Source organism: Octopus bimaculoides, chromosome 9 (assembly GCF_001194135.2).
Source record: "Octopus bimaculoides isolate UCB-OBI-ISO-001 chromosome 9, ASM119413v2, whole genome shotgun sequence".
NCBI lineage: Eukaryota > Metazoa > Mollusca > Cephalopoda > Octopoda > Octopodidae > Octopus > Octopus bimaculoides.
Window position 1 is genome coordinate 28,939,584 of NC_068989.1, and position 25,778 is coordinate 28,965,361.

Consider the following 25,778-nt stretch of genomic DNA (forward strand, 5'->3'; position numbering starts at 1 on the left):
GATGATATGCAGTGGGATTGAAGTGGGGACCTCGTGATTGCAAAGCAAACTTATTGATCCTATCACTATGCCTATCCCTTTCCTCCATTTGACAAATAACATACCATTATTTTGGTTTGGCATGAAATACATTAGTCTTATTCTTCTATTTGTTGTTTGAGATTGGAAGCTGGTCGTCATACTTTTACTAGTAAAAAACTCCACAAACGACTGTGTTTCAATCAACTACTTATTTATCACCTTATTTTATTTGTTTCTTACAAATATCTGATCTTAATCAATGTAACCTGACAAAATGGATCCAAATTAGAGGTACAATATGTGTCTCAAAGCTGCTTCAGTTCCTGGTTGAAAATCATTTCACTCATCTTTGCTGCTAAATATCTATATTTTGCATAGCACCAAATCAGAGCCAAAGAAAGAACTTGTATTATGTTGGTTGCTGAACCTGTTTCAATTAGCTGACAAATGCCATCCAAAACATACCATGCAATCTTTTTAAAAAAAAGTACACATCAGGTAGTGTAATCCTAGATACATAATATCTGGAAAAAGACTGGACATTTATGGCTGTAATGTCTTTGGCCATAGGTTTGCTTAGTGAGAACTGGTTTGGGATTTACACAACAGCAACTATTTAATTTCTTAATTCTCTCTCTTTTTCTAAAGGGCTCTGTTGTGAGTATATAGTATATGTATTTTTGTGTGTATACATGCTTGTTTGGTGTCTCAACATTTTGAGTTGAATTCCCCTTGGGCTAATATTTCAGTTGACTTGTTCTCTCCTTTTCCCTTACGAATCAGCCTCCTTACTAAGTAAAAGAAAAACAACAACAAAAACCAACTAAAACAGAAGCAACCCCTAAACACATGTTGCAGGTACCACAGAAATTGCTTATTTTACCAAACATATGGACAGTTGAGTTACTACTAATAACTTTTAATATCAGGACATTCTATTCCTTATTTGATTCTTGAGATAAAATTGTGTTGAATACTTGTTCATATCTTCCATAAATGAATAAACTTCTCTCTCCCTCCTTTCTCCCTCTTCCTTTCTCTCGCTCTCATGTAGTGCTCAAACCAATGTCAAGGATTCCTGATCACTCTAAAGAACAAAAACAAAAAAAATAAAATGAAAAGAACAACAAGAAAAAATACCATAGAAAATGTCATTATGTTGTGGGGAATAGAACATTTTATATTTCAGGCAGGACTTTTTAGTGAAAATTTAAAAAATTTTGGGTTGCTGTTGTTTAGCTCTTGCCAGATCAGCACTGAGATTGACTGAGGTTTATGATCAAAAGGATTCCAACTGTGGTCATCAGCATTTTTTTTCTTCAGCTACAATGTATTTAAGATTTAAAAATATATCCTATCTTGTATTAAGGTAGGAAAGTGTAATTTCAGAGAAATGTTGTTGATATTTCTAGAAAGCTGAGTGACTACATAGATACTCCCTTTATTATTTTTGGCTCAGTAGCAGAGCATCTTTAGATTTTGTAAATTCTAGCCATTAACTTTGGTTTTTGTAGATAGAACAACCAGCATGCTGCAAATACTACAATCACTGTAGATCTATTTGTAATTTATGTCTTATAGCTTAATTTGAGAACAATAGTGTTGTTGATTGCAGGTCTCTGATGGGTTAGTTACTGCATTTCTGATGGTATGAGTAGATAAAGGCTTCTCCAACTCAGTGAAATAAATCTCATGCAAGGATATTTTTAATAAAAAAAAAAAGATACATAAATATAAGAAGGAAGAAATTCTGCCAAATATTCATTCTTTCAAGAGAGAAAATTGGTTATTTATTGTTGTCTGACCTGCATGTCAGCCATGTTTACAGGTGTTATAGCTACTGTCATCCTTTTTAATTTTTTTTTTTTTTTTCAGGAATAATCTATGTAGAACTACACAGTCAAATGTGTGTGTTTTTTTTATTATTATTAATTTGAGTGAAATTTGACTGCTGTTCTAGCAAGTGAAAGAGTTGTATAGAGGCTGTATTGTGAGCAGTTTGGGAAATTTTTCTTTTTTCTCTTACTTGTTTCTTTCAAAAATATTTTGTCAGTAGTTTGCTTTTTCATTTTGAAGAGAGCTCAAGATAGAAAAACTGTCATGCATATAGTCTACTGTTATGTGCTGAAGTCATTAACTGATCAAACGATTGCTGGTTGATCTTTTAATACATTGCAAGTAATTAACAAATTAGTGTTAGCAGGCACATAAAGAAGTGGTGAATTAGGGAACCTACTGGGACAGTACCTTCATTTTAGTCAATTATATTAACCCTCCCAGGATGTGACTTTGTTTAATCAAGCTCAGAATGGAGAAAGGTAAAGTTAAGATTTAAGATAGAACAAAATTATCACATGGTACTTTTGTTTGATACACTGATTCCCTCGTTTATAGGCAAGTTTAGTTTCCATTTACCAGATTTTATTCACAAGGCTTTGGTTGACTTTGGACTATGGAAAAAAATGACATGGACCTAAAAAGTTGCATACTAGAATTGAACCTGGAATCACATTACAAACAAAACTTCTTAAGCTCACAGACATAGTTGTATATAGATAGTACCAGTAAAGTACTGGGGTTGAGGTTGTCAAGTAACTCCCTTTCCCAATATTTCAGCCCTAGTGCATATGGTAGAAAGGATTATGATGATGCAAGCTGGCAGAATTGTTACCACGCTGGGCAAAATGCATAGTGTTATTTAGTCCATCTTTTATATTCTAAGTTCAAATTTTGCCATGATTGGCTTTGCTTTTCATCCTTTCAGGGTCAATCTAATCAACTTACCCTCTCCCCCAAACTTGCTGGCCTTGTATCAAAATTTGAAACCATTATTATTATTAATGATAATAAGGTGGTGAGCTGGCAGAATCATTAGCACACTGGGCAAAATGCTTAGCGGCATTACGTCTGTCTTTATGTTCTGAGTTCAAATTCCACTGAGGTCGACTTTAACTTTCATCTTTTCAGGGTCAATAAATTAAATACCAATGAAACACTGGGATTGATGGAATCGACCAGTCCCCGCCTTCTAAATTACCTCTGCCTTAGCGAAGGCGGAGTTATTGTTTTCAGCTGTGTTTGTCTGTTTGTTTGTTTGTCTGTGGACAAGATATCTAGATGGATTGCATGAAACCTTCAGGGATGTTTGACCTAGTAACTGGCACGAACTGATTAGATTTTGAGATCGATCCAGTACCAGACAAGGGTTTTTCCTGTTTTTTTTCCTTAATTTTCGAGAGTGGCCAGGTTCATTTTTAGTATTCTTGTTTGTGAGAGCAGCTGAGTTTATTTCAGGTATTCTCATTTTAAAAATCATCTCCAGCTAATTGTTGAGAAGACATTGGTGTTGCCTTGACAGAGGTCTGCACTCTCTGAGTGTTCTTGTTGTTGTTGTTGTTGTTGTTGTTATTATTATTATTATTATTATTATTATTATTATTATTAGAACAAGTAGAAAGATAAATTTTATTCAACGCATAGATACTGAACAGTATAGATATAAAGGATAAAATCCATTTTTCTTTTTAAGAGCAGAAAAATTTGTCGGCAGCCATTATTATTATTATTGTTATTATTATTATTATTATTATTGGTGGTGGTGGTGGTAGAATATTAAATATGATAAGGAAAAAAGAATAAGAAACTTCACCCTGCACAACACACTGTCAGTGAACTATGACATTGTAGCTTTTTTCCTTCTGATTTGACCAGTAAACATACAAACTACTGTACCAACAAGAAGTGTCAGACATCTAGCCTTTATGCATTTGGAAGAATTCACCAGATAAATACTTGATTATGAACCTACCCATATTCAATCCTGTTTTACCACTATCCTTATCACAGTTTCGTTTTCATTCATCAAGGGCTCCATGTGTAAAGGATTGCATTGGATCTGTTTATATCTTCACCCTTTCTGTACTGCTAACTACCATTCCTCTTCTTGGGCTACTTGTTACTGGTATCCATTACTGTCTTGCCATTGTCCATCTGTTACCATCTATCATTTTCTTTCCTTCTCCACTTCAATCTCTCTGTTTTTACCATCATATTCTTGTTCTCTTCATTCACTTATCTTCTGTCATTGCTCTCTCTCTCTCTCTCTCTCTCTCTCTCTCCCCATCTAGGTCATGTTACCTAAAATGAACAAAGACAGTGCAAAATAGTGCACAAAGTAACCTTATTCATGCTGGTGCTATGATAAATAAACCCAGTGCACTTTGTAAAGGGTTGTGATATTGGGGAAGGCATCCAGTTGTTAAAAACCATGAAAAAAAATATGAAAGTCCTCCAACCCATCTAGGAGAGCAATAACTTGAAATAAGAATTGACTGTGACAACCTCTTCAATCCAATCTAGCAAGGAAAGTGTACATAAAATAATGATTGACTATCAGTGTTTCAATAATATTTTACAATGAGATAAGTACAAACCAGACTTTGAACAAGTTTTGTTAAAGAGTAACTTTACTTATTGCTTAGTCAGTAAAAATATAAATTTCTTTCATCTTTGAAATATTAGAAAGAACCTTAATTGTTTTTTTTTGTTTTTTTTCTGTTGCTGAATTTGGTTGATGTTTTGGAACTGCAAACCCTATTTTGTCATTTGTTGTTCATGTATATACAATTTAATTTCCATATAATAAAATTACAGAGGTTGTGAGTGTAGTTTGGAAAAGAAATGTTTCTTTCATGACTTAAATTGGAGGAGGGTCAGCATCCATGACCTTCATTCACACTGCCAAGATCAATACACATTCAACTTAAACATCTCTAAATAAATGTCTGCAGGAAAAACGAGTAGGAATGGAATTCCAAAGAGTCAACATTGTGTAATTAGGCTTAGTGGTTAGTGGGTGTTGAGACAATGGAAGTATTTATGTAACAAACTAGTTCTGTGGAATGGGGACCATTGAAGTAGTGATAGAATGATCCAAATAAGCATATGGCATGACTCTGGGCCTGATGTTATGTATTAGTGAGTGTTTGCCAATTAGTGAAATGTTCTTTTGTATGGGGTCTAGGATGTTTGAAAAATAATGGAAGAAACTTGATATTGATGATATCTTTCAAATTCAGAGCAAGAGCAAAATCCTATATGATGGCATTGAACTTATTGTAGATGCAGTTGACAATTAGTATAGTTATACCTAGTTGTTGTGTGGTTCTGGCTCATCCCTGATTGAGCAGATGTATGACCAAAGACATGACCACCCTGACTTTTTACTATGAGCAAGGAACCCAGAATCATTATCCAATGTGTCTTATTTCTAAGGCAATGGAAGTAATATGGCTACTATTTCTTGTGGGTGTAGTGACCACACAGAGATTCCAGTGCCACCAACTTATACAATTAGATCAAATTTATATCAACTTTTTGACTTTATTATGATGGTCCTCTTTATCTATCACCATGGTGGCAAATAAAAGAAATCATTATCATGTACTGGAATAAGGTGGTGAGCTGGCAGAATAGCTAGCATGCTGGATAAAATGCTTAACGACACATTGTTCATTTTTATGTTCGGAGTTCAAATTCTGCTGAAGTTGACTTTGCTTTTCATCCTTTCAGGGTTGGTGAAATAAGTTCCAATTGAGCACTGGGGATGATGTAATTCACTTACCCTCTCACCCAAAATTGCAGGCCTTGTGCCAAAATTTGAAACCATTATTATTATTATTATGATTGTTGTTGTTGTTGTTCTTATTATTATTAAAGCGGTGAACTGGCAGAATTGATAGTGTGCTGGACAAAATGCTTAACAGTATTTTGCTCTTCCCTGTGTTCTGAGTTCAAATTCCACTGAGATCAACTTTACCTTTCATCCTTTCAGGGTTGATAAAATAAGTACCAGTTGAACTCTGGGGTCGACATAATTGACTCTTCCCCTCCCCTAAAATTGCTGCCCTTGTGGCAAAATTTGAAACTTATTATTGAGTGAGAGAGCAGCACATGCTATCAAAGTGACACTGGGGTACAATTATATGAAGACCAATATACCCGTTATGTCTACCCATCTGATAAGGGCACACCAGGCACATGCATTACAACATGTAATCTTATATCAAAATAAACAGCGCGTGGCCTTGCAGGTGGGGCCCAGTTAGAATTTACTTCAGGTTGAGTAGCCTATCCCGCCCCAAAAGGTCCCTGAATGAGGGTTGTTTAAGGATGATGAATGAAACACCCATGTTTCCAGAGGTGAACTATTCAAACCCCAAAGAATTCCTCACAACACATGGCTATGATGCTCCCCCACTACTTCTGCTCATGATCAGAGATGCACATATCGTCAGCCACCAACTGGTTACTGTCAAACAACTGACAAGTAAATCTGTAGTGTTGAGCAGAATATTTACTGTAGCCCATCTTTTATACCAAGACAAAACAATGTACATGATAACACTTCCAATCAGTTAAGATTAGAAGCCATAAGAGCCTCTGTCTGGTATTGCATCAGGGCATTATTATTATTATTCGTGCTGGATGAAATGGTTAGCTGCATAAATACCTGTTGAGCACTAGGGTCAGTGTAAATTGACTACTAGCTTCCTCCCACAAGATTTCAGGCCATGTGCCTACACTAGAAATAATAATAATAATAATTATTATTATTATTATTAAGGCAAGGCAGTGAGCTCAGCAGCATTTCATTTGTTCAAATTGTACAAATTCGGCTGAGGTTGACCTTGCCTTTCATCTTTCCATGGTTGATAAAATAAGTACCAGTTAAGTACTGGGGTCATTGTAATCAACTCATTCCTTCCTCTGAACTTGCTGGCTTTGTGCCAAAATTTGAAATCCTTATTATTATTAAAGCAATGAGTTGACAGAATCATTAACATGTCAGACAAAATACTTAGCAACATGTCATCCATCTTTGCATTCTGAGTTCAAATTCCACTGAGGTTGATTTTTGCCTTTCAGCCTTTTGGGGTCAATGAAATAAGAAGCAGTCAAGCACTGGGGTTGATGCACTGGACTAGGCCCCGCCTCAAAAATTTCTGGCCTCGTGCCTAAAGTAGAAAGGATTATTAAAGTGATGAGCTAGCAAAATCATTAACACACTGGCAGCATTTTGTCCATCTTTAAGATCTGAAGTCAACTTCGCCTTTCATACTATTGGGGTTGATGAAATAAGTACCTGTTAAGCACTGTGATTGATTTACTTGACTAACTTCTACCCGCTAAATTTCTGGCCTTGTGCCTATAATTAGAAAGGATTATTGTTGTTGTTGTTGTTGTTGTTATTATTACTATTATTATTATTATTATTATTATAATATGTAAGGCAGTGAGCTGGCAGAACCGTTAGCATGCCAGATGAAATGCTTAGCAGTATTTTGTCTGTTGCTACATTCTGAGTTCAAATTCTGCCAGTAAAATAAGTACCAGTTAAGTCCTAGAGTTGTTGTAATCAACATACCCCCTCCCCCAAATTTCAATCCTTGTGTTGTTAATAGAAAGGATTATTGTTATATGTAAATGCGAAAGCCAACATCATGTAGAAGCAAATTCTTTAGAAAGCAGTTTATAATAATTTTAATTATATCATTAATACTTTTGAATATTTAATAGATGTAAGTGTCACTAACATCTGATAAGCATAAAACTTCATTATATATATCATTATTTCTCTGAGAGAGCACCTATCTTATCCTCAATTTTGAAGTGGAAAATTAGTTATTGTGTGTTTCATATTTTTGTGGATTTTTCTCTTTTAGTGACACCTCACCCATTATACAAAATATAAATATTTTATGTAATTGTCTGTAATGTTTTTTCTTATTTTTTGTCATTTTTTTCCTCCTTAGAAATCTGTTAAGAAATCTCTGGCAGGAAATGGATCAGTAGCTGATGAAAAGCCATCTGCAAAGGTTTCTAAAAGGAAAAAGTCTGAGTGTACTAAAGAAAATTCTGATACTAAAACGGTTTCTCAATCGGTTTGTAGTGATAGCTCCAGTCTTGAACATTTGCAGGCACAGCAGAAACACCAGAAAACAGTCTCCAGTTCAAAGACTTTGTCAACATCAAAACAGAGGGTGTCTCCACCAGATCAAGATTCTCACTCAAATTCAGGTTTGATATTATTTCTTGCTTTTGTTCTGTGTCCTAAGAGTGCCTTTTTGTCTTTTGTTTACTAATTTCTGTATGTCAGTAATGAAAATTAATCTTTGAAAATATGTTTAAAAGTTGATTTTGACTATATTTTCACCATCTTATCCTTTCGCTATTCTTCAAACTAAGTTTAGCTGGAAGCTCAGTCTATTCTGAGTGTATTTGTTATAAAAAATGTGTTTTACTGCTTAATTCAGTTTTCTTTTTTATTTTTATTTATTTATTTTTTTATTAAGTGGTATAAAATTACCTATTTAATCCATATACTCTGTTCGGCTGACAGCAGAATTAGGAGAATGTTAGATAAAATACTTTGTACTTTTTGATTACATCCCTATTTGTTTTGGCTTCAAATCTCATCAAGTCTACTTAGTTTTTCATCCTTTTGAAGCTGATGAAGTAAGCACTAAGGTTTGAACTGCAGTTTAACCAATTTGTTACTGAGTAGCAGCAAAATTCTATAAGATGGCCTGTAATTTATAGCTTAAATACAAGTGATTAAACTACACATGTAGATTTAATAGAGTTTACAATCAGGATAGTTATATGTAGTTGCTGCTTAGTTAAAGATCAGTCCTTAGAAGACAGTACCACCATGTGGATACAATTTGAAACCAGTAAAAGAAGAAAATAAAACTAAATAATTTGTTTACTTCTTCATGCTTTATGCATTTGTTTAATTCTAAAATTTAATCTAAGCTTTTCACAAAATACTTTTGAGTGCTGCTAGTGACTTTTGCTCGAATGACAAATCTTGAGCACAAAGATTGCCAATTAAGTCTTTACTACAAACACTTCACAGTTGCAGTATCCTTGTTGTTTCAGCTTGGTTTTGAGTTAACAATGCAGTGTATTATATAGCAGTGGGTTAGCACGTGATACTGTTGCTGTGTCTCTTTTGATATCTATCCTCTTGATACAGAGAAAGACTTGCTCAAGGGACACAGGCAAGGTTGTTATGAAACTACCTTCATTTCTTGATATTTATTAGCAGTTGTTGGTAACAAGCATGGAATTAATCCTAGTGAGGGAATTGACTTTGTTGCTATTTTTGTGTTTGTTTGTTTGTGTGTGCGTGTGCTATGGGTCAAATAAATAGTGATTTTTATGATGGTGCTTTCATTACATCAGGTTATAAGGGTATCATTGAACTATATATCTGTTGTGTCGACGCCTCCAGGCGAAGAAGTAGGATCTCCCAAGACATATAAATAGAGGTAGTCTGGCCGTGGTAGGAGTGTTGAGTAGCAGTTGTGTAGCAGTTGAGTAGAGATAATCCGAAGGTGCTAGATAGCAGTAGCATAACAATATCATACAACCACCTCCCATATCTAATCCTCTTTCACTTTCCCATACACTTTTACAACCTCTACTTACCTGAACCCCCTTGTTCTCCTGTCCCCACTCACTTCTATTTATCTCATAATTGAGAGTCACCCTGACACCCTCATTATCACTATTTTATCATTTTCTAGCTCTGTCCTAGTCACTCCCTGCTCTCTTCTATAATATGAACAGCCTTGTAGCTCCTCTACAGCAAGAAACCTGTTCTGTTCTGGACTCTTCTGTCATGCTTAAACTCCTCATCTCCTAGCATCATACCATCTTCCTTTTCACTGTAGCCTCACCCAGTTGAAGGGGTTCATAGTTACCCAAGCTGCATAGTGATCTCACTAGTGTTGGTGTGTTGAAAAGATGCCCCCCGTCCATACTGTAGTATGGTTGGCATTAGGAAGGGTATCCAGCTGTAGAAAGTATGCCAAAACAGACATAGGAGCGTTATGCAGTCCTTGAACTTATTGGATATATCCAACCCATGCCAGCATGGAACATGATTGTTAAATGATGATAATGATATGTGTGTAATGAATGACTGTGCGAACCAAAGGAGATGGCGACGAATGGGAGAAAGCTCCTTTTCACGTGTCACATGGTCGAACACAAAACATGTTATATGACATAAGGAGGCTCGCAATGTGAGATGCGAGCAAGTGCCAGTAAAGGAAAGAGAGAGTGACAGACAACCGTTAGATATATATAAAGAGTAGGTTTATTAACATAGTGAACTGTGTGTGTGTACATGCGGCAATAAAAGCAATACAATATATATGACGGACCGTCATATAAGTAAGAGTGCGAGTACAATAATATGTGTTTGTATGTGAATTTGGAATACAAGGCATAGAATAAGTGTCTGTAACATAGACTATAAGAGTCCTGAACACAAAGATAAAGAAATACCAGTTCGTAGAAGAGTTTCACTGTAGATAAAATGTTCGTACGCAAGAAGTTGTGGCCGAATAGCAGAGCTGTGGTCTCACATGTTGTGGGTGAAGTTGAGCGTCGATGCTGGACCGGTCACTTGGTACAGAAGATTCTTGCTGGTTGGTCTGGCTGTTCTTTGTGGTGGAAACAATCCACTCAAACAGTGTTGAGATGAAACCACGGTTGTTGTTGTTGGTGTGTACTCTGGTGGTGGTGGTAGTGGTGTTGGTGCTGGCGACGACATTGTAGTAGACAGTAGATCGGTGGTGGTGTTGGCGTCGTTGCTGGAAACTGGCTGGTTGGTGTGTGGTCAAACGACCAGACCTGTGAGAGGTCTGAAGTCATTAGACAAACTGGCGTGGTTGAAGCAGGCTTATTTATAGATGAAAAAGGGCTCACCGGAAACAGGCAGAAAACACACTCTCACATGACCTTATTAGAAGGCCACGATTGGTCGGTATGCACCCTGGCGCAAAACAGAACTGGAGACAAATCAGGGTGATGGACACAAGGGTCCAAGTGGCTGAAAGTTAGCTGTTAGCCGCTACGTTATCATTTGTAAATGAACACCCGAAAGAGAGGTTTCACTACATGTGTACCGATAGCAAGTTGGCTTTGCAGAACTTCTCCTTTTCAAAACTTTGAATTCAGTATTATAAAGTAACAAGGTACTCACCATATTTACAATAATATGAAATGAGAGTTTAGGACTCTGTGAATATCTTCAGATTTAAAAAAAAAACAATCAGAGGATTGGTTTGATAGTTAGGTAAACTAAGTCCATGATGAATGCAGCACACTGTAGTGTTGTTGACATAATAAAAACCACTGATCTCACTCTTGTCTGTTCTGCTTGATCATTTTCACTCTTCAAGCTGCTTCTGCAAAGTATTAAATCCCCATACCCCAAACTTTGTAAAGAGGAGTAACTTATATTGTGCCAATTATTGTTGTCTTTTAGCTTCAGCTTAGCTATGATCAAGCAAATTTGTGATCAGACGCATTCTAACTGTGACTGTCCTGTCTGTTCATATGTAGTTTATCTAGATAGTATCCTATGTACCTCTTTTTTTCCTTAAGATAGCAAGGTGTGATTTGAGGGAGATTGGGCTGTTATTTCTGACAGGTTGAACAATTGCATAGGCTTTCTAGTTTCCTTAGTGTTAGTTGTTAGTGACGGTCAGAGTAATGTTAAAGTGTTAGGCCATTTGATAGATTCCCAAGTAGCAACATTTTGTATATCAGTTTGTTGAGAATAATGTTTGTGTATCAACAGTGAAAAACCTGAACAGATGTCAATAGAATACATGTTAGGAACTAGAGAAGTAGAGTAGTGTAGTAAGCAGTAGCGATAGTGATCAGTAGTGATCATAATAAACACTGACACCAGATGGTGTGAGAGTTTATTATGTCTGAGACAGCAGATTATCAGACTAAATGTTTTATTACATTTACAGTCATCTTTGTTGGAATTTAACTTGACAATGGTAAAATATGTACCAGTAAGGTACTGTGTTGGCCCCCAGTGCACTAACTCTAGATAAAGGAATTGTTATTATCGTTATCATCATCAACGCTATGGTCATTATCATTATTGTCATCATCATCACCAGTTTATTTTTTGTACCTACTTATATATTTGATAGCCACAAGTGGTTCAGGGGAGAGCTGTGAGATTAATGAAAAGTGGGCTAAACCTTTTCTGAACCTTTGGCATGATGCCCCTACCAGCCTAAAAGCTGAGATTCAGTTCAATGTTGCAGTATCAAAACTGGAGCCTCGTTGTTCAGTGTGTTCCCTGTTCACTCCTGTTGAGGTATGTATCTTGTCTCTTCACACATTCTGACTTGTTTTATGACTTTCTCGTTTATATGCTGTGTGCGTTGTTGTTTATCCCCATGTCAGCTCTGAACCTATGATCAAAAGCGTTCCAGCCATGACCATCCTGGTGTTTGTAGCAGGTTTGAGTAGCCATATAGAAGCTCTCCTGTGTGTATCTCTGTGTAAATTTGATAATTGAAGAACATGAAATGGGTTTAAGACTCTGGAAAATGAGATAAGCAGAAGGGATAAACAAATCAATCATAGTGGATTTATATTTCAATATAATCAATGGTTTGACAATTTTTGTGATCAGATATATCCATATTAATGATGATTAGCTGGTTCATTTCACTTACATTACTGATGATGTTTAGACAGACATCACCCACTCATGTTTGCCTAAACAACATTAATAATGTAAGTAAAATGAAACAACTACAACATCAAATACAAAGTGAAGATGTTGGTTTGTTGACACTGATATGGTGTATCTAGAGATTAAGAATAAAGTTGAAACTGTAGGGTGGTCTTAATTGTTATCAGAAGTTAAGAAGTTCACTTTGCACTCCTCAGGTTTCAGATTTGATCTCACTTTGCAGAATCTTGAGTGAGTGTTTGCTGTCATAACCTTAAGTCAACTCAAACTTTCTGAGTTGCCAGAAAATGTATGGATGCATGTCAGATGGATTCTATATCTGTAATTAGAAGGACCAGAATTATCACCCACATTGTATTGAATCTGTCTCAGGATTTCTTGAAGGGTTTAAGTGTTTGTGGAGTGACTACAAGGATCTATTCATTTTACTTAGAAGTATTGTTAAGCCTGATATTTATTTCTTTGTGTACAAAGTTACAAATTTATACGAGAAAGGTATAGTCAGTTCAGTTGACCTGAGTACATGACTGGTACTAGATGGTTGTAAGGCTATGTTCACCAAGACAAAATATAAACTTGAAACATAAGGTCACACCACATGGCATTTAGTTTGGTTTGCTACTCTTTCTGCCTTTTCACTCCTTAAGCTTTGGTTATCAGATGTTTCATGCTGATATTAAACATAGCTTGCATATACAGATAAATGTTCCATAAAAGCATTTAATGAAATGTCTGAGATGTATTGTTATAAGATTATCTTTTTTTTAATTATTTACCCCATCATTGGAGATGAAACATTATAAAATTCTACAGGTACACTAAAAGTTGGCTGGCCTGATCTCTGATTATCAGCAGCTATTTTATACCTGAATGAAGAGCCATTATTATGAAGCTAAGGATTATAAATGTTCCTATACTGAATACCAATGTATTTCACCAAATACACACACACACACCTGAGTGAGTGAGTGAGTGAGAGAGAGAGAGAGAGAGAGAGAGTACTGCCAGAAATGCTAGTTAAAGTATTTGATGAAATGGAGTAGGAGATACTGAAGGTTACAAACCAAAACTGTGGTTCGCCTCGGATGATGAAGTGGTGGAACAATGAAGTAGATAGAGCCATAAAAGTGAAGTGACAGGCTTGAAAAGATTGGAAGAATAAGAATAACTGAATATTATACCAGAAGGGAAGCTAGGTGATAAGTTTACTTAGTAAAGAAAGGAGCAGAAAGCAAGGATAAGAGGCATGAAGTGTTCTGGGTTGTATGACAGTGTATCAGAGAAAATAGAGACGTTGTTGGAAAGAAGTGTATATGGATGAATAGTGGTACACTTGCACTTCCTGATTCTTTAAGAAAAGAGGCATGAAAATGCTTCTATGAAAGACTATTAAATATGGAGAATGCATGACAGAAAGAGTCTTCCTAATGTAAACCAGCCATTCTAGTTGACAGCATTATGATAGTTAAGGATATGAAAACATGGAAAACCGATGGTTCATCAGGACTTACTGCTGAGATTCTTAAAATATCTGGTAGAGTGAGATATAGCCTAGTTAGCCATATATTCAATCGTTTTGTACAGGAATGTGTTGTACCCAATGACATGCAAGACACTTGTTCCTCTGTCATATTTTAACCTCTCAACATCTACACCTCATTCAATTGAGGAGATAACTTTTGTGAGTTACTTAGTGACCTCACTAGTGCTGGTACCATGAAAAAGTACCCAGTACACTCTGTAAAGTGGTTGGCATTAGGAAGAGCACCCATCATAGAAATTCTGTCAAAGAAGATATTGTAGCATGATGCAGTCTCCTGGTTTTTTGGATCCTGTTGAACTATCTACCTCATGCCTCATGGAAGACAACTGTTAATTATGTTAAATAATGAAGATGATCATGATATAAGTATGCATGTATTTTGTGTGATTTGAGGAGGTATGATTATAAACACAATATACATGTTTTTCTGTAGAGCATTTCTAATGTAACTTCACTTTTAAGTGTGAAACCATGTTCATTAAGAAGTAAATTTCCAAATCACTGACATTATTGACTACTTTATTAACTATCACTCTAATGATTTTTAACGAAACAACATAAAATAGTTGTGTTTTCCTTTCTAAATTTTCAAAATAATTTTTTCTGCAATACAATTTTTTTGTTTGTTTTGTTCCCAGTTTGACAGTGAGGGAGAATCTATTTTGCTTAAAAAAACAGACAAAAAAACTGGAAAGTCCACTGGATCCTTGCCAGATCAAAGTTTGCCTGTGATACCAGAAATATGTTTTGCAATTAGCTCTGAGAATCCACGACCAGAAGAAAATGGAACTGTTTTTGATGATGAATCCTGGAGCAAGCTTCTAATATGTCAGCTTTGCAAAGTTTGTGTTCATGCAAGTGAGTAATGTTTAGTAGTTGCTCTCTATTAGCACTTGAAAACAGAGTTTCTATTTGGGCCAGATTTTATCACCTTGCTATTTCTAACTCATTTCTTTCTTCCTTTTTTCCCTGTTCTTAACTGCTCTGCTGAAAAAAAGGGGGACTTTTTACCATAACTAATAGTATTCATTGCCATCTGCATATAGAGATAAGTGGAGATGGTAGTGAGGATGGAAAGACGATTCTCACATCCATACTTTGTCCTTTAGTGTTATTAACATTATCTCATTGGGTGCAATAGTTAGTCTTTGGTCTTTGCAGAGTTGTTAAAAATCAATATCAGTCAAGAGTTGGAGTCATTTAAATCCACTATACTCCTTCCTCTATATTTGAGACTTTCTACCTATGTTAGAAATCTATTATTATTACTTTTGTTCACTCATTCATTATATACCTGTTTTTCCATACTAGATGGGTTTGACAAATATATTATCAAAGTATTGTTTTACAGCCTTACCTGTTTTCAAGTAAGGGATCTCTTTTATTTAAAAATTTCTGGTGTTTTGAAGCAAATGATTTGTTGAAGAAATGACAACAGTATTGCTCAAACCTTATGATTTTCTACAGAGTGCAAATGTAAATAGACCTATGCATATAATATATGCACACAGACATATACATACATGCATGCACACATAGCTATACACATGCATGCACACACACACACACACGATGTGCTTCTTTCAGTTTCCATCTACCAAATTCATTCACAAGGTGTATAGTAGAAGACACTTACCTGCAGTGCCACACAGTGAGATTGAACCCAAAACCACATGGTTGTAGAGTGAACCATGCAGTGATAATCACACCTACCTCGATGTTAATGACAGAATCAATAAAATTATTTACAAAATACCTGTGGTATTTATTTAGTAATGGTTCTTTGTTCTTCAAATCCAGCTAACTATTTTATAAACCATTATTAAATGTGATTTAGAGGCAGAAATGGCAGAACATTAGACTAAATGTTTAGTTTCATCTCTCTTAACATTTTCAATTCAAATCCATGTATCCTTTTAAGATTCATAAAATATACAACCAGTCATATACTGTGTTTCACCATCCTCATCTGATTTGTGGTTTTGCATCATTGTGTAATTATTCTCACTTTAATTATTTAGGTTGCTATGGCGCTAAAGAAACTGCCATTTGGAAGTGTCAACGTTGTAAAAAGAAGGCTTTTTCTGCCGTAAGTATAAAAATGTCTATTAAATCTTTCCAAAACACAACTAATATCTATTTTCATGTATTCAACATTTCCTCTAAATCTACCTCCTCAAAAGTGGAACTGTCTGGAACTTTGCCTCAGCCAACAATAATTGCTTTGGAAAACTTTAAGCTGAATGACATCAGCACTAACCTCACCTAACCTGAGCACCAAGGTCAATGTGATCAACTTGCACCTCCTCAAATTTAGAAAGATTATTATTATTGTTATTAATTTCTATCTCATTTAAAATGCCAGTTAATCACTAAAGGAATTCTGTCATATATTGTACTTTGTTTGCTAAAATTATGCGTGAAAGTTTGATTTCCTTGCTAATCTTAGCTATGTCATTTGCAATATCTTTTAATCAGGATTCAATGTAACCGTGTTTGACATAATGGTGTACAAAAGCATTTGCATGTTTCCAGTAATCCCCTATATCAATACAAATCCATTTTATCCTCAAAGACTTGGATTTAAAATTTGACTGAATTATATGATGTGGATGATCAGAGCAGCAGTGGAGGTAAATGTAGGATGACGTGGGCTTGCAAAACTCTGTCACTATTCTACCTCCAGAAAACTTCGCTTTGTGTCCAAAAATTCAATGCTAGTTTTTGAAAAGCTAGACATAAATTTTATGTTGAACTTAAAAGCCATAGTTTTTAACGTATGTCACAGAAATGCAGAAGTCAGTTAAACTATCCTGTGATCCTTGCCAGACAAAATTTTATGCGTTTTAATAGCAGTCAATTTTTTTCTCTTTTTTGCATAGCTTTTCATGTCAGCTGTAAAGGTGAAAAGGGTTAACTTGGAAGTAGTGGAGATGTTTGGTGATTCTATGTGGTGGTTACTTTTGACTGTTTCTTCTCAATAAGGATAATTGATTGATAACGAATCATAACACAATATATATATACAACTTCAAGTGGAATTGGACGTCATAAGAGAGACAGCATAGCGACAGTTTTGGCTGACTGTCATCCTGTACTCCCCTTGTTGCTAGCGAAATGGCATGTGCCGGATGTCTGAGCAACTGGTTGATTTTAATGGCAGAACAAACAGGACAAAAAGATTACAAAAATAGTGATTCTCACCTTGAGACTAACTATTTTGAAAATCTTTTTAGATTATGGAATGCCCCTCTTTCTCATGTATCTATGTTTAAAATTTCAGCGCGATCGGATGAACAATAATTAAGTTATAAACAGACAGACAGACAGAATGGGTTTTATATATTATGAGCAGAGACACCTGGCATTGCTTGAGATTAAAACAGCATAGTTTGTATATAATATATTACAGTTGGGAAAGTGCAGCATTGACAACAAAATATTTGTGGGGTAAATGTTTGTGGGCTAATTCGACTAAGCAACATGCTATGCATCCGTTTGGAGTATTTCAGGCCCTAACCTTTGGGGGTTATGTGATTTTTGAATTCACTGAAAAGCTGTCATTGGATATACTCTCTTTTGCAGCAGTCGGCGCTGTGTCTAACATGACCCATCATCTGAAATGTTGACACTTCCTTTGGGTTTGTTGTCCTACATCATTCATAAAATAAATTTGGAGGAACTGTGGTTGTTCATTTGCAGGTAACAGGGAACCAATGAGGTGATAGACTTGTCCTTGAACTTTGACGTCGTCATAAATTCATGTTTGTCTATCTTCTTAGACGCACCAAACGATGTCAATTGCAGAGTTGTATTGTCTGATATTGTTCAGAAAATCCTTTGACAGGATGGAAATGCCTTCTAGAAGATCCATAAGCGGTTGAGGAGCTGGTAGTGCTGGCAATGTTACCTGACTGCCTGAGCAGCACATACCATTTGTTTCATTTGGAAAATAATTTTAAAGCTCTACAGAAAAGACAATTTGTGTTTAGCACACCAATTTGGACAGAGTTATTATTTTATAAGAATGGGATGGATCATATCTGGAAACAGCTTCAGGAGTTGTGAAGAACAAATTTGTACGTAGTCTGTTTCTGAGAGCTATTCTATTGGACCTCTGTCTAATCATTAAAACATTGATTTAATGATCCAGCATTAAGTACTGCAACATGCATTTGCTGATCTTGAGAAAATCTCATCTAGCTTCTCTCTTCAGACTCTCACCTTCAGTTTTCTATAGTCCTCCTTGCTTTATACTTGTTTCTGGACAGATTACGTTTTTTCTTTGGTGGCATATTTTTTCCAATATTGTAAACAAGAAATTATGAACATAGAAAGAAATTATACATTAATCTCTATTTTAGTAAGCAGTTGTACCCTTAAAAATTTTATTTGAAGAGAGCAGAAATTGAAAGAAGAGAAAGCGAAAAGAACAGAGAAAGAAAGTGAAAGATGTATGTACGTCTATATGAAATGAATGTGTGTGTGTGTGTGTGTGCGTGTGTGTGTGCGTGCGTGCGTGCGTGTGTGCGCGTGCGTATGTACTTGTGCGTGTGTATGTGAGAGAGAAAGAGAGATAGAGTGAGTGAGTGAATGAAGGTGTGTGTCGTGATGATTGATGTCTTTTAAGGTACACACACATGCAGAAAATGTGACGTCATCATATAAAATTTTTATGATAATTGATTTATGGAAAAGATTTATTAAATTTTTGAAATGCAAATATGTGAATGGAAATTAAGTTTAATTTGTAGCCAAAATAGTACTGAAACTTTTGACACCCCATACGTCAAAATCTGTAATTCGGTTTTGGAAAGCCTAAGAAATATATAATATATAGGACAATATCTCACATTACAATACAGACGTAATACTGAAATAGTGTAAGAGATAACAGATTGCTCTGGGCTCGCATTAGGCAAGAAGTTGGAAATTTTTTTGGCCCATGACACTGCATGGACCCTGGCTTTTGCATTTGATGCCTGTTGCTTTAAGTATTTTATTTATGTTATATATGTATGTATAAGCCAATGAGGGAGACCTCTACATGGTAGCTAGACCTGGTAGAAATAGCAGCCAAATCTCCCTCAAAATACCCTACTGTCTTAATCCAACAATTCTGCCTATTATGTAGTTTGAATGAGAAACTGTAACTAAAGATTAAGAGAGACAGCATAGTGACGGTTTTGGCAGACTGTCATCCTACACTCCCCTTGCTGCTAGTGAAATGGTATGTGCCAGCCATCTGAGCAACTGGTTGTTTTAATGACAGAACAAACAGAACATAAAGATTACAAAAATAGCGATTCTCACTTTGAAACTAACAATTTTGAAAATCCTTTTAGATTACGGCATGCCCCATGTATCCATGTTTAAAATTTCAGCATGATCGGATGAACAATACTCGAGTTATAAGTGCACAAACAAACAGACAGAACAGATTTTATATATTAAGAAGATATATATATATATATATATATATATATATATATATATATATATATATTTGTGTGTGTGTGAGAGAGTGAAATAGTAAAGTAAGTACAATTTACAATAAAAATTTGCAGCTTATTTTGACTAAACTACCAGAGCCTCTAAATGATATTACCTGCTTTAGCATTTGTGACTGTCACCCGCTCCCACTCCATCTGTTCTTTTACTCTTCTTTCCCTCTAGGGGAAACACATTGCGTTTCATTATATGAAAGATACTCATTGAAAAGACCCACTTTGCTACTTAGGTTTTGGTGTACCGCTTGACTCTGTTTAAATTTCCATTGCATTACACACATATAGACACAGATGAAGTGTTGGAGTAGCTGTAGTCTATTGAATTGTATATAGTAAATAGTTTCTGCAGGCGGTTGGTGGGATATAGTGCTATATTGAAGCTGACTGACAAGATTTGAACTTGCTCATTATTCAATGAAATTAGTTATTGCTCTGTGCAGACTTGATATTAATATCACAATAAATTAAGATGATGATGATGAAAATGGTTTCAAATTCTGGCACAAGGCCTGTAATTTTAAGGAGTTGTATGATTATGTATTTATGATTTAAACTTGCATGTTTTTGAAATAACCAAAAATTGAAGTTAAATTGAAGTTAAACAAAGTTTTGTATATTTGAAAGGATTAATATGGTTCATTGATTAGGTATCATTAGTTGTGTTCATGTGATATCTTGCAAGAAACAAATCAATTCTGTAAATGTTTCCCTAGCAGAGCATAGTAAGTGAACTTATTAGTAATAGAACTAGTAGTATAACTGTACTATAATATTGGCTAATAACTCATTTTACATGGTTATAGCTAAACAAAATTTAATCAACTTCAAATTCCCTATTTTACCTGGTTCACTTGTAATTAGAGCAATATTGAAACAAATTTCTTAACGGATTTATGAGGAAAAGAAGAAAACCTATTAAGTTGTATTCAAAACACTCCTTGAATATATTACTAAAAAAAAAAAATGTTACATTTGTTTTACACGTCTTAATTCATGATTATTTTAGAATTTAACTGAAACACATAAGACGTGTTTACATTATAAGAATTCAGACACTTCAAGAGATACAAAATAAACAATGTTTTTAACAGTGAAACTCATAGTAGATAAAGCTATTAATATTAGCATGTAGAATATTGGGTTAAGAAAAAAACCCTTGGATAATAAAAAAGTTGAAGGCTGTCTAGCCAATATACTAGATTTTATAGCTTTATCTACTTCAAGTTGCACTATAAGAAGCATAATTTACATGTTTTAGTTGGAAATACAGTAACATAAGGATTAAATAGATAATGATAGTTGTGATGATGATGTGATAAAAAAGCTTATATGAACATTTTTATTTTTAAAGATGCTTTCTTTTCTTGTACTGGAAACCTTGTATTGTTTTTGTTAATCATCTTACTATATTGTGTCTTCTTCAGGAATGCAGTTTATGTTGCTTGCGTGGGGGAGCTTTGAAACTCACGACTGATGGTCGCTGGTGTCACTTAGTCTGTGCAATTTCTCTGCCAGATGTCTCTTTTCGGGACATTGATGCACGTGAACCCATTGATATGTCGAAAATGTCTCCCAAAAGGGCCAAACTGGTAAGTATGTTGTATATAGTTTCTCATTAATTTTTCTTCTAGAAATAACAACAAAAGCTTCCTCCTACCATATCCTCAGGAAGGATGTTTGGGTGATATAGTTCTGGATACTTTATATCTGAAAGAAAGATGGGGTCGTCACAATTGGCAGGTTTGCTTGATCAGGGCCAATCTGGGGTGAAGCAGCAATAACTCCTATTCTTTTTTTCCTTTTGTCTACATGGCCATGTTCTATAGGAAATGGTTACTGGAATATATACTGCATTGAAGCCATAGCTTGGTAAATGGTTTTCATATATGTTTTCATGAGACAAATTGAAATGTTAAGTTATTCTAGATGACTGATAGAAATGAGAAAATTTATAAATAGAAATAACTTCTTTTTCTCAATTTCTCTTAAACCATGATTTTATGGTGTATCTATTTTGTTGTAATATCTGACGTGACCATGCAGTTAAATTATGCAATCAATGTAGTTCCAGGTTCAATCTCACTGTATTACACCTTGAACAAGTTTCTTCTACTATAGATTCAGGTCAACCTATTAAGAACAACTTCATCTTTCAATTTAAATTCATTGTTTTCATAATCATAAATATGAAATTTCTTCCTTCCTTGCCAACACTAGTCTCAGAGGTCTAACAAATGTCATGAGCACTGCCCTTACTTCTCTGACTACGCTATAAAAAAAATGACCATAGTACCAAAACACACATGAAATTTCTATTGATGATTAATTATTTAATTACCACAATATACCTAAATCTTTTTTGTCTTGTTCCAGTAGTAGGATTTGCTCATAGTTGGCCATCTATATCACTCAGTCAGTAGATTGTTATCAATAATCTTACTGGTTTTGTTCTTCTCTAATTTATATTTCTGTTCTTCTGCCACTGTTTGAAAATCAACACAGTCTCTCTTTCCTTTTTCCACCTGTTCACTTTATAATTGCTTTCACAGAATTGGTAATAGAAACTTTTGTATATCAAATCGTTTCTAGTAAAAAATGTTACAACCTATGCCAGCATGGAACATGGATGCTAAATGATGATAATGATGGAAGTGGCACATCAGTAGAATCAGCAATAATCCATTTCCAGAATAACTATTCCAGCCAATTTCAGAGGCAAAGTAGTTGTGAATTTAATTTGTTAGCCTATTGACCAAGAGTTCAAACCTCATTTGTAGTGATATTGTGTTATATTCTTGAACTGTTTTTCTTTCTGTTTGCTTGACTTATTGGGTGGCGGTGGGAAAAGACTTCGCTCTCCTGTGATGATCGAAAAGTTTAGCTACAGTAAGATCAGGTTACACTATTTAAATTAATATTTAAACTTATCTGTTGATCACATAATTAAATAGTTTGTATAAACTGGAGATAAATTTAGTTTAATTTTGACCTTTCAGAAATGCTGCTACTGTCATCCTAAAGCCAAGTCAGATGGTACTCATGGAAGTTGTGCACAGTGTTCATATGGACGATGTACATTGTCTTTCCACATTACTTGCGCTCATGCTGCTGGGGTTATCTTTGAGACCAGTGACTGGCCATACCCAGTTTATATTACCTGCCACAGACACAATTCCAACAAAGAAAAGGTCAGCCTCTATTTTCTGTTTTTTTTCTCACTGCTATTTATTACAGTAATACACATATATACAAACGTGTGTATGTGTATGCATACACACGCACACATATATAATTTAATTTAAAAAAAGAGAAGTCAAACTGATGTTACAAATGTTTCCATAAATAAATGTTGTTTATTCCATACCACATATTAATTTATGCATTTCATGCAATATATGCAACATATGTAATAACATTACTGTAATATGTATTGCACACATACGCACATACACACAGTCATCACCAGCATTGACATGGTTTCTGTGGCTTTCCACAGGCAACGACCTCGCTCAAATGATTTTCTAACGTGCCAAAGCACAAGTGCTAGAAGGCGACGCTGGTAATGATTATGTTCAAATGGTACTATTTACGGGCCACTAGCACGGAAAGCCAGACAGCTGCTCTGGCAATGAACACGCTCGGACAGTGCTGTTAGTGCTCCACTGGTGCAGGTGCCAGTCATCGAGTATGGTTCAATTACGATTTCGATTTCACTTGCCCCAACAGGTCTTCGCAAGCAGAGTTTAGTGTCTAATGAAGGAGAGGTTGGCATGGGTGCCAGTCGTTGGATTCGGTTCGATTTCGATTTCAGATTTCAAATTCACTTGCCTCGACAGGTCTTCGCAAGCAGAGTTTAGTGTCCAATGAAGTAAAGATACGAATAAGTGAACTGGCTACACTTCTGGCAGAGGTCACAGATTATGCTCTCACTTGGCTTGCTGGGTTTTCTCACATACTGCATATTTCCAAAGGTCCCTGTCACTAGTCATTGCCTCGGTAAAGCCTAAAGTTTGAAGGTCGTACTTCACTACCTCATCCCAGGTCTTCCTGGGTCTACCTCTTCCACAGGTTCCTTCAACTGCTAGGGTGTGGCACTTTTTCAAACAGCTATCCTCATCCATTCTTGTCACATGTCCATACCTGCGCAATCGTCTCTCTTGCACACCACCACTGATGTTTCTTAGGTCTAACTTTTCTCTCAAGGTACTTACACTCTGTCGAGTATGCACACTGACATTACACATCCATCGGAGCATACCTGGCTTCGTTTCTTGCGAGCTTATGCATGTTCTCAGCAGTCACGGCCCATGTTTCACTGCCATATAACATGGCTGTTCGTACACATGCGTCATACAGTCTGCCTTTTACTCTGAGTGAGAGGCCCTTTGTCACCAGCAGAGGTAAGAGCTCTCTAAATTTTACCCAGGATATTCTTATTCTAGCAGCTACACTTTCAGCGCACCCTCCCCTGCTACTGACTTGGTTACCTAGGTAGCGGAAGCTATCAACTACTTCTAGTTTTTTTCCCTGGAGTGTGGCAAAGGTTGTTTTCTGCACATTTTCAGTGTTTATTGCTCCTGAGCATCTGCCACATACACAAACTATCTTGCTAGTTAGCTTTCCTTTGATATTGCTGCACCTCTTATGTGTCCATAGCTTACACTGGGTACATCTTATAGAGTTTCTACCTATGCCTTTTCTACAGATCGAGCAAGGCTATCTACCTGAAGGGGTTTGTGTTTTGTCTACCTTCCTGCTTATTAGGACTTTGGTTTTGGCTAGGTTGACTCTAAGGCCCTTCGATTCTAGTCCTTCCTTCCACACCTGAAACTTCTCCTCTAGTTCTGATAGTGACTCAGCAATTAGAGCAAGGTCATCAGCATAGAGGAGCTCCCAGAGGCATCCCATCTTGAATTCCTGGAGGACTATGATAAATAGGAGGAAGCTGAGGACTGAACCTTCGTGGACCCCTACCTCTACCCGGAATTCTTCACTGTACTAGTTGTCAACCCTCACCTTACTGACGGCGTCTCTGTACATGCCTTGCACAGCTCTCACTAACCACTCATCTATCCCTAGTTTCTTCATTGACCACCAGATAAGGGAGCGGGGGACCCTGTCAAAGGCTTTTCCCATGTCAACCAAGTACAGAGGTTTATCTTTGGCTAGGTATTTCTCCTGCAGCTGTCTTACCTGAAATATAGCATCAGTGGTGCTTTTCCCTGGAACGAACCCAAACTGCATCCCATCTCAACTGACTCTCTCCCTAATTAGTTGGGCTATGAGCCTCTTGGTGACCTTCATTACCTGGTCCAAGAACTTGATACCTCTGTAATTGTTTGTGTCTAAAGCGTCACCTTTACCTTTGTAGCAGTTGACTATGATGCTGCTACACCAGTCATTGGGTATGACTCCTTCGTGTTTCACCTGATTAACTAAGGAAATAATTTATTCTCGAACGCAGAATATGCTAACAGAATAGCAGGAACAGGATAAAATATCCATATTTTGCAGAAAAATTTGCCAATGGTCAGCCATGTGAGATGAACTCACATCCCTGTGATTACCAGTCATAGTGCTTTACTGAACTGCTCACTGGCAAATTAATCTGCAATTTTTGAGCTTATAAATCTAGCTTATAAGACGCTGATGTTAAATTCAAACTATGATGAAAGTAAATAGAATTTGCTTCCGAAGGGTTGAGATGTATTGAAAGATACAGATAAGGAAATTTCCTTATATTTTATCCTGTTCCTGCTCTTCTGTTAGCATTATTCTGTGTTGGAGAATAAATTATTTCCTTATCTGTGTCTTATATACACACATGTATATATATAGATATATGCACACACATATATAAATACATTATAGACACATAGATATACACATACAGACAGATGCGGACACAGCAGAGAGAGAACCATGGAGACAGACATAGGCATATATCTCTTAACTTACTGATTAGCGAGAGGAAGTGGGGAAAATAAAACAAGAGCGTTTAAAGTCATTAAGGCTTTTTAAATATCAAGTCTTGATAGCAAAAAGGATGATGATGATGATTGTATGTATGTTTGCATACATCATCATCATCATCATCATCATCGTTTAACGTCCGCTTTCC

At 35.9% G+C, this 25,778-nt stretch overlaps 1 protein-coding gene across 1 annotated transcript in view; it reads left to right on the top strand.

Annotated features, from left to right (window-relative positions):
* The window catches only part of LOC106883455 (uncharacterized), a 78,436-nt gene that overhangs the window by 37,609 nt on the left and 15,049 nt on the right, over window positions 1-25,778 (top strand). The window contains exons 4-9 of the mRNA XM_052970513.1: window positions 7,836-8,100; window positions 12,051-12,220; window positions 14,786-15,005; window positions 16,169-16,236; window positions 21,082-21,246; window positions 22,654-22,845. Of these exons, the coding sequence (XP_052826473.1) occupies window positions 7,836-8,100; window positions 12,051-12,220; window positions 14,786-15,005; window positions 16,169-16,236; window positions 21,082-21,246; window positions 22,654-22,845 (1,080 nt within the window). The remainder of the gene's footprint in view (window positions 1-7,835; window positions 8,101-12,050; window positions 12,221-14,785; window positions 15,006-16,168; window positions 16,237-21,081; window positions 21,247-22,653; window positions 22,846-25,778) is intronic.